General features: G+C 42.2%; 1 protein-coding gene across 1 annotated transcript in view; it reads left to right on the top strand.

Moving 5' to 3' along the window:
* Positions 1-6,328: 6,328 nt before the first annotated feature.
* Positions 6,329-10,662, top strand: part of pik3r1 (phosphoinositide-3-kinase, regulatory subunit 1 (alpha)) — a 100,724-nt gene continuing 96,390 nt past the window's right edge. The window contains exons 1-2 of the mRNA XM_041185235.1: positions 6,329-6,482; positions 8,613-9,309. Of these exons, the coding sequence (XP_041041169.1) occupies positions 8,979-9,309 (331 nt within the window). The 5' untranslated portion in view covers positions 6,329-6,482; positions 8,613-8,978. The remainder of the gene's footprint in view (positions 6,483-8,612; positions 9,310-10,662) is intronic.

Here is a 10,662-nt window from a genome sequence, read left to right as displayed (position 1 = left end):
CCACAGTACAGCCTCCTCCTTTAATCAGTTCTACTAAATACCAGATGAATACCAGATGCAAATATTGCATACCATCTTACAGTATATTCTCAGTTTTAAAACTGGTAAAAGAGCAAAATTAAAAACACAGATAAGTGAATATAAAGCAAACCACTTATTTATAGTTTGCATAGAATAATGGAGAGTCATGGAATTCATTTCCCAAAGCATCAGAAAAAATCCCAGGCTACCACTTAACAAAAAATGGAATTTAAATAATTCAATCACCACAAATGAGTGGTTTAATCCCCATACATACTACAAACAGTCCTATTGTTACCAATCAGCAACTTTTTTTATTCATGTGGGCTAGCTGGCTAGGCCAGCATTTGTTGCCCATAGCCAGAGTGCATTAAAGAGTGCATTGCTGTGGGTCTAGAGTCACATTTAGGCCAGACCAGGTAAGGGCAGCAGGTTTCCTTCTCTAAAGGACATTAGTGAGCTGGATGGGTTTCTACAACAATCAACAATGGTTTTATAGTCATCATTATACTTTATTGAATTCTGCCATGGCGGGATTCTAATCCAGGTCCCCTGGGTTTCTGGATTACTAGTCCAGTGACAATGCCACTATGTCATCACCTCCCCATTTACTCCAATTTACAATAGCAATTTCATAGGAGATCTGCTAGGAAAACATTTAATGACATAGATAAATTAAACATGGATTATTACTTCAAACTGCAGAGAGAAAGTAAAACCATTGGTCATAACAGCATATGAATGAAAAGTACATTTAGAACAGTTGTACTTGTGACAAATGTTTAGAACGTTGCTAAGTAAACGGGTCGTATGCCTGGGGAAGCAGTTATAGTTCGACGTCGAGGTTAATAATCCATTCAATGGCTTCAGCTGACGCAGTGTTGATGGCTGTAATGCCACCGGGAATGGATCTCTCAGGGCAGAAGTTCAGTATGTGGGTGATGGTCTGACTTGAATGGCCACAGTCACAATTTGAGCTATTTCTCATGTTCCACTTGTGGAGCAAGTGGCCACAACTTCCCTGGCCTGTTGTCAAGCAGTTGAACTTTGCCCACATTATTCATAGGAGGTTGAAATCTGGGACTTCACTGCTCAGGTCAGTTATCATGGGCGTAATTTCCCGTTCCAGAGGCTAAGTCTGGTGGTGGAAGTGAAAGTTGGAGTGACTCCCACTGGAGAACACGACGGCAGATCATGCGGGACCTTGTGCTGTTCAGTTCATTAAATATGCAGCTGCGAGGAGCACGTCAACTCTCGTGATTGGTTGGACAGGAAGTAACCCACTCTGTCATCACTTCCTAGGCTTCAAAGTCCAGGCACCATATTTGAACGGCATCTGGACAGCCATTCACCTTTCCACTCTGCTCCTTGACTGCCCCCCAGTCCTGCCTTGATCTCATCCCTCCCCTGTGCCCAGCCTTGGCACAGCTTGTGTGGCAGGCAGCTGACATCTCTCCATGATGGTGTGAAAGGAAGGCAAAAGCAGCATCTAGTGACCTGAAAGTTCAGAAAGAGGTCTATCTCACCAGGTGCATGACATTTAAGTACAGTCACGAAACAGAATGTTCTAAATTCCCATTGGGCCATTTGGATGGCAGACAAGGTTCCGATTAGGCTCTTAATGAGCATTCATGAGATGCGAATGGGGTTCCTGACTTAGATCAGTGGGACACTCGACTCACCTTTAAGCTGCCATGAAAGTCGGGAGGACAAATTCCAACTTAATTTCCCAATGTGCGGAAACTGATTTTTGGCCTCCCCTCAAATCTTGCTCCCCCACATGCCATGGTTCCCACTGCAGGTGAGAATGGAAAATTCCACCCCAGGTTGCAGTGGTGACGTTTGCAGTCAATTAGGAGGTGGTTCACCAAGAGGCAGGGCTGTCATTAGTTTGTACAGTGTGGAGTGTATTGGGGTTGCAGGATTTCAGACGGGTGCACAGGTTTTTTTTTGAGGTCCTGTGCCAATGGGAATGCTTTGTTAGTTGTCAACCAATGGCATTCTTTGAGGAGGATGTATCCCCTGAAGACATCAGAAGGTTCAATGTATGCTAGCACAGGAAGCCATTTGGTCTCAATGTCCCAGACATAATTTTCATGCCTTGCCAGAGGTGGATAACCAGCACGTCTGTATGGTGGCCCCTGAATCAGCTTGTGCAGCAGTACTCTGCTATAGGGTAGATCAGGGTGAGTGAAGCAGTGCGTAGTGGTTCTGCTGCCCCAGGAAGTAGACAGAAACCTTCATGTGCCCTCCTGTTAAAGCATTTTTTCTAACTTGAAAATCTGCGAACTAATGCTGTCAAGAAAGCAACCAAATTCCAGCCACCTGGCTCCTCATCCAAACAGTAAAAAGCAACTGGGCTAAGTAATTGAAGCAAAAGATTGAGATTGCTTAAAGTGCAAATTAGAAGCCATGGTAGAAGAATGAATGTAAGCAAGTAATTGTATTTAAACGATGGCTTAATACTTCCTCAGGATGTCACGCAGTCTATTGTTTATTTCTGAAGGGCAGTCATTATTGTTACGTAATTAATTTACATATAAAAAGTCCCTCAGGCAGCGAATGAATGAACTACCAAATAACTTTGTTTCTGGGAGTATCAGTTGATGGAAAAATGTTGATCAGGACACTCAGAGAATATTTTGTACATTTTCTATACACCCATCGAAGTTAGCAGAAGAGATCTTTGAACATACTACAGAAATGAGCTTTGATGAGCCAGGTGGACTATTCTCAGTGCCATTTTTTTCTGCAATTGATATTTTTTTTTTAAAAAATACTTTATTCATAAAATATCTGGAAGAACATTACAAACATTTCTAAATCACCAACACAAAAAGTACAAACAGATTCAACTTTTACACATGGATCACAAGGTGCTTCAATACAGCCATTTCAATATGATCATTACAGACAATCAGACGGTGAAATGGTTTTGGAGTTATCAACGTACATCATGTTGCACTCTGAGGTGCTTCAATACAATTATAATACAATTAGTATTCCATGCATACATTCATATGAGCCATACAGCCCAAGGGGTTTATACAATTCCCAGCCCCTCGGTGCACTATGGCAGAAAGGTCTTAGGCAGTGACCTTTCCCTATTGCGCCTTAACAGTGGCTGCCCCAAGCTTTAGTGCGTCCCTCAGCATGTAGTCCTGGACCTTGGAATGTGCCAGTCTGCAACACTCAGTCGGGGACAACTCTTTGCACTGGAAGACCAACAAGTTTCGGGCAGACCAAAGAGCGTCTTTCACCGAATTGATGATCCTCCAGCTGCAGTAGATGTTTGTCTCGGTGTGTGAACCTGGTAACAGCCCATAGAGCACAGAGTCCTGTGTCACAGAACTGCTCGGGATGAACCTCAACAGAAACCACTGCATCTCTCTTCAGGCCTTCTTTGCAAAGGCACAATCTACAAGGAGGTGAACAACGGTCTCGTCCCCACCACAGCCACCTCGCGGGGAGGGGGGTGAGACTCCTGGCATGTTGGAAGTATCTGACAGGGAGGGCCTTTCTCACCACCAGCCAAGCTACATCTTGGTATTTGTTGGAAAGTTCTGTTGATGAGGCATTCTGCCAGATGACTTTGACAGTCTGCTCAGGGAACCATCTGACAGGATCCACCCTCTCCTTTTCCCGCAGGGCCTCTAAGACGTTATGTGCTGACCACTGCCTGATGGACTTGTGGTCAAAGGTGTTTCTCTGCATAAATTTTTCCACGAGGGACAGGTGGTTCGTCACGGTCCAACTACTTGGAGCATTCCGCGGCAGCGTGGCCAGACCCATCCTTCGCAACACCGGGAATAGGTAGAACCTCAGCACGTGGTGACACTTGATGTTTGCATACTGAGGATCTATGCACAGCTTGGCGCGGCCACACCCAAAGGTGGCCATCAGGCTGAGGGCGATGTTGGGCATGTTTTTTCCCCCCTTATCTAGATGCTTATACATCACATCCCTGCGGACACAATCCATTCTCGACCTCCAGATAAAGCAAAATGTCCTATGTTCCCATGTATGTATCCAATAAATAGAATTAAAGGCAGTTTTTGCACTGATCTGTTAGCAGGAAGCATAGTACTTTGAAGTGCAGTTGCTCAGAAAAACATTGTGCAGTAACTCTAGAAAAAGAGTATCTGAATGTGAATCCCAGAAATTCAACTCCTAAGTCTTCTGTGTCTCTCCTTCCTTCTAGGCCACAATTAGAACTTTCAACAGTGGCAGCATGGATATGAAGTCTGCTGAGTGACATGAAACAGAAAATAGCAGCAAATGCTTGGCTTTCAAGCTGGAGAAGATACACAGTGGGGTTCCCCAGGGGCCAGTGTTAGGAATATTGCTTTTCTTGATCTATACTAATAGCCTAGACATAGGTAAACAGGGCACAATTTCAAAATTTGTAGATGACACAAAACTTAGAAGCATTGTGAACTGTGAGGAGGATAATGATAATTCAAGAGGACATAGACAAGCCGATGGAATGGGCAGACATGTGACAGATGAAATTTAATGCAGAAAAGTGTGAATTGATAACTTTTAGTGGGAAGAATGAGGAGAGGCAATTGAAAAAGAAAGATACAATTCTAAAGGGTGTGTAGGAGCAGTGGGTCTTTGGGTATATGTACACAAATCATTGAAGATGGCAGGGCAGGTGGAGAAAGTAATTAATAAGGCTTATGGGATCCTGCGCTTTATAAAAAGGGGCACAGGATATAAAAACAAAGAAGTTATGGTGAACCTTTATAAAACACTGGTTCAGCCTCAACTATGTGTTGTGCCTAATTCTGGACACTACACTTTAGGAAAATGTGAAAGCAAAAGAGAGTGCAGAAAAGATTTACAAGAATGGTCCCAGAGAGAGGGGCTTCAATTACTTGGATAGGTAGATGAATCTGGTTCTGTTCTCCTTCCAGAAAATAATTTTTAGAGGAGATTTGATGGAAGGGGTTCAAAATCATGAGGGGATCTGGACAGAGTAGATTGAGAGAAATTGTTCTGATTGGTGGAATGGTTGAGAACCAGCAGACACTAATTTAAAGTGATTGGCAAAAGAACCAGACAGGAGATGAGGATAAGCTTTTCACAGAGTGAGTGGTTAGAATATGGAATGCACTGCATGCGAGTGTGGTGGAAGAAAACTCGATTATGGCTTTCAAAAAGGAATTGGATAATTATCTGAAGACACAAAAATTGTAGGGCTACAGGGAAAAGACAGGGGAATGGGACCTAGCTGAATTGCTCTTGCAGAGACCTGGCATATTCACGACAGGCCAAATGGCCTCTTGAGCTGTGTCCATTCTATGGTTCTATTATGGAAGGCTTGAGAACCAGTGGACACTGATTAAAGCTGAATGGTAAAAGAACCAAAGACAATGTGAGGAAAATCTCTTTTATACTGTGTGCTTAGGACTTGCGAATGCCTGCCTGAGAGAGGGAAACAGGTTCAATCATATCTTTCAAAGGGAATTGGATAATTACCTGAATAGAAAAATAATGAAGGGCTATGGGGAAAGGGCAGGGGGAGCGGGATTCACTGTTCAGCTGTTACAGAGAGCCAGCATGACCAGAAGGGGCTGAATGGTCTCATTCTGTGATTCAATCATCCTGGTACTCAATCCATAAATCCATTTTCTTCAGCTCTGAAGAAGAGTCATACGGATTCGAAACGTTAACTCTGTTTCTCTCTCCACAGATGCTGTTAGACCTGCTGAGTTTTTCCAGCATTTTCTGTTTTTGCTGCATTAAATCTTCCATTCTGCTTTTCACTTTAAATAAAAACTTCCTCAAAGCATAAGCCTTCAACTCTTCCCTTAATATTGTTCCCAAACCACTCCTGGATCGCACCTTCTTTTTGAAGTGCTTTGGAATGGTTTGCTACTATAAAGGCACTGTATAAATCTATAATGTGGTTGTCAAAGGGCAGAACCGCAGAGCCTTGGGAGCTCTTCATCAAAAGTGTCATATTTAAAGGGGGCCCCGAAAGAAGTCAGGGGACCGGGGGGAGTGGAGAAACTAAAATTAAAGTACATAAGTGTACATTAATGGCTGCATGGCACAATACAAATATATTTGCTTGATTGCAGTGCAGTAACTGCATTTCAAAAGTTGGGGGGGGGGGGGGTGGGGTGAGTTACGCGTTCTTCCAGAGTGGTGAGTGGCCACTTCTTGCCAGCATTGGCGACTCGGTGAGTGACAGGCATAGGGCCGCTATCGTGATGAAGCGGACCAATAGGCGGGCAGGAAAACGGAAGGGGGCGTGTCCCTCGGAACAATACTGGATCTTGAGGCTGAGTAGGAACAGCGCGAGGCCATTAGCGAGTGCGGAGTGGAGGGCGCGAGGAAGGGAGTCACCCCGGGCCAGCCGGCTGACGAGCTGGCGCGAGAGAGAGAGAGTGAAAGAGAGAGGGGAGAGAGCGCGCGAGTTGGCACCGGGCCTCGTCAGTATTGGCAATCAGGTAAACGGCGGTTGGTTTCATTTAAAGGGCGCCGGGGGGGCAAGTTCGAGAGCGCGGCTCGAGTTGGCCGATCACAGAAAGAGGGGCGCAGGGGCGCGGGGCTGGGGGCGGTGGGGGGCGGTGGGCAGCAGCTCCAGCTCCAGCTCAGAGACCCCGCTCCTTATTCACGGCATCTTTTTCCCGTGCGGGCTGGAAGCGCGGCCTGTCCCGATCCTTCCTTCCTTCTCCTGTGTCAGACTCTCTTGTCAGACCCCGGCCTGGTTCAAAGGGCTTTTCGTGACCGGAGCCAGAGGGGTGCTCCTCCCAATTACGAGGAAGAAGGGGGCAACTTCTTGATTTTTTTTTTTGGGGGGGGGGGCGTGGGGAATCATTCGCATTCCTGAGAATTCAAAGCGAGCTGAAAGTTATTTTTTTTTAAAGGCTTTGAGCAGCGCAGTAATCTCCCTGGTTTATCCCGTTCTTAAACCATTTAATAATGTTTTATTGTCCAGGGCTGAAGAGCTAAAACCGTCCTCGCTCAGCGTTTATTTATTTGCTTTGATATGCATTCTCTTGCAAGGGTCGTGTTGCATTGCTGTCTTTTAAGATTTGATTATTTTTTTTGGAAAAATTTATAACGGGAAAGAAAACCCGAAAGCCTTTTTCCGCTAACATATGCTGACCACGTATCGACATTAATGCAGTCCATATGGATTTTTCTGCGGCGCTTCAAATTACTGTACGCTTTGGACCCGAAAGTCACTTTTGCTTTTTTTTTGACAAACTTATTTTTTTCCAAAGAGAGTGCAGTGTACACGCGGTGGTTTTTCCTTGGGGGATGCGGGGGTGGGGGGGGCAACCTGAAGCCTTTTTGATCACTGAGTAGTGGGCGTGAAGATTTGAATTTGAAATTTCCTTTTAAAACTTAATATGCCTAGTTCCAGTTGACTGGAATTGACTTTGGTTTGCATGCGTCTTCAGTGCTGCATCGTTGCACTTGTATACTAATTTGCAAAATAATCAAACTCCATTTTGCTATTTTAAAATTGTTTACTTTTTTATTTCCTGAAAATTGATTTTGTAAAAGTAACTTTGGCCAGATTTGAAGAGAGCTTTCTTTTCCCCAGAAATGTACAATGCACTGAATTTTTGAGCTTCAGTGCAAGTAATCAAATCCACATGCTGCAGCACTCTGGGAGACATTTGCCATTCTTCCTAAACTTCCATTTCCAGGTTGCAGTTACCCTCTTGGTCCCTTTTTAAAAGAACTTGACGGTGGGAATTTTAAATTTTATTTTAAGATATTTTCTTTTATAATTTTTACACTCGTTTATAATTCATCCCAGTAAGCAAAGGTGAACAGTTTGCGTTTGATTTCATCATTCTGATCTGACGAATTGTTGGATTGTTAATCCTAGGGCATCTCCAGCTCCAGTTATAGTGTTATATTGGATTGGCATTATTCTTTCAGTTTAACTCATGGATTGTCACAACGGAGTCATTTTCTTCGTTAACACACTGACCTTGTTCTCATTTGTAACCGTGCTACAGTGTCAAGAAGGCACTTTTTTTAAGCTTAGTGTTTTTTGGGGTAGTATCAAATTTCTGTCCGGCAGCTCAAGAGAAGTGCAGAGTTCCTATTTAACTGCTTATTCTACGCTTTTGAAATTCTATGCATCAAAAGGAGCAACATTTGCAGTTTCCAGGTGGAATAATGTCCCTTGCAAAACAGTAATTTGGGGACAGATAGTGCACCAAAATTTTGTACAGTATGTCTCAAAGATATAATCATTAGAATTACTTCAAACTCAATGGTAATATGAGGCCAATGCCAAGTAGTTTTGCAATGGTTTCAGCTGGTTCCTGTTAGTGTATATGCTTGCCCATGTCTGCATGCCAGTTTGTTCCTTTTTTGTATAACTGGTCAACCTTGGAAGTTCCATTTGTAGAAAGCTAGAGCTTGGTATTAAACTGGTTTGTAAGGTTGTGAATTATAATATCTATGTTTTTTGGAACAAATTTGAAGTATCCATAGGTATTGATTTAGAGCTGTCATCTGGATATGAGAATGAATTATTGTCAAATTGGCTGTGTTTTGTAGGAAATGATTTTACATTGTTTAATAAAAAGCAATTCTCTCTTTTCTTTTAGGTTGGGACTGCTCACAGAGGCCAATAATAGTTTGTTGTTGACTGACGGATCGTTTGTGGATGAAACATCAGAAAGATACGACAAACTGCTCAGCTGTGGAATCTTGCTTTTTTTAGAATGTGCTGACACGATCAAGAAGAACACAGGAGTACTTTTTTCTTATTTTTGAAGCGTGACATTGCATATTTTGCAGGAAATGGTACAAAGCTTTTTGGAAGCTTTTTGACTAAACAAGCACTGTTCACAATTGGAAAGTGCTTTATTGTGTGAAAAGCTTATCTGAAGTTTAAAGTTTCTCACCTGTTAAGCAGCTAAAAGGCAAATGTTCTTCTGCTTGTATGTTTTACATCTATAACAATAGAGAAAATGAGTGCCGATGGATATCAATATAGAGCTCTATATGAGTACAAAAAGGAGCGAGAAGAAGACATTGATTTACACACTGGTGATATATTGATTGTCACTAAAAATACTCTATTAGCCCTGGGTTTCAGCGAGGGAGATGAGGCAAGACCAGATGAGATTGGCTGGCTCACTGGCTTAAATGAAACAACACAGGAAAGGGGAGATTTCCCAGGAACTTACGTAGAGTTTCATGGTTTCAGGAAAATTTCACCTCCAACACCCAAGCCACGGCCTCCTAGACCACTGCCTGTGGCTCCAAATCCATCAAGACCAGAAGATCCTGACCAGCAAGGTCAGTCCTTTCAGTTACATTCATGATGAGAATCCAGGAATAATGAAAGAATTGTAGTATTGTGGAATTGTAGTATAGCATGCATCAGATAAGAATGACAATGCTGTTAGAAGTAACACTTAATTTCTTGTAATTATCGAATTAAAAAACTGAAGAAATAACTTAGGAATTATATTTTACTATTGACATTGGTGAGTTATAAAGCCTGGCTCATTCATATATATTTTTAAACACTACTTCTGCTTGCAGATTATTTACACATTAACCTCTGGTTCATGAAAAATGACCAAATTATTATTTGTAGAACTGTGGGCTGAAAAAAATCAGTTAAGAGAAAATTGCTTGTGTATCTTTATGTTTCAATATTCTTTGTTCCCCCTCGCCTGAAGGTGGTGAGTTCTGCTGGGGTGCAGTTACATGGGTATCAGTAGCCTTCTTGGACACAAGTTTTATAGTCATGGGTGTCATATCTGAATGTTAACGTTCTTGACAACCATGCATGTATGGAGATTTTGAGGCAGATCTCACTAGATAGAGAATTGGGACAGGTACATTATTATTTTAGTCTTCTCTATCTCCTATCAATTCTGCAGTAGAATCATTTGGTACAATGGTTGAGATCAGCTAACTAAGTCATTGATTAAGTTCACTTACTACATACATAGAATTGAGGAGTATAATCCCCCACAATATGTATTTGTGTAAGTGAAGCGGATTGCACCAGCAAAAAAACTTGTAAAAGTTTCATTAAATCCAGAGTTACTTCCCTTCCAATTTTTGGATTTTCTCTCACTTTTTTTCATTGTTTGACTTTTTTCTGCTTGCACAACACCAGGATTCTGCACTTCAAAACGAATTCATCAATTACAATAGACGTGTGCTGAGGATGTGATGATATGCTATATAAATGCAATTATGTTCTTCAAAGATGTCCATAAGTCCATTTAGACAGTTCTTGAAATGCTAAGATGGAAGAAAATAAAGATACAAAATTGGATTCACAACAGCTTATCAATTTCATTACATATGATATATGGCACAAAAACAGGCCATTTGGCCCAATCAGTCCATGCTAGTGTTTATGCTCAATTCAAGCCTCCTCCCATTTTTCTCATCTAAACCTACCATTGGAACAATCTTTTCCCATTTTCCTCATCCTTGTCTAGCTTCCCCTAAATACATTTGCTGATGTAGCGGAGTTCCACGTTCATACCACTATTTGGGTGATGAAGTTTCTCTGAATCCCCTTTTGGATTTTATGGTGACTATCTTATATTGATATTTATATCTGGTAATGCTCCTCCCCACAAGAGGAGACATTCTCTATCCACTCTATCAAAACCTTTCATAATT

This window comes from Carcharodon carcharias, chromosome 4, assembly GCF_017639515.1.
Source record: "Carcharodon carcharias isolate sCarCar2 chromosome 4, sCarCar2.pri, whole genome shotgun sequence".
Lineage (NCBI taxonomy): Eukaryota > Metazoa > Chordata > Chondrichthyes > Lamniformes > Lamnidae > Carcharodon > Carcharodon carcharias.
The sequence above is the reverse complement of the archived record's forward strand: the minus strand, read 5'-3'. Positions and strand labels throughout refer to the sequence as shown.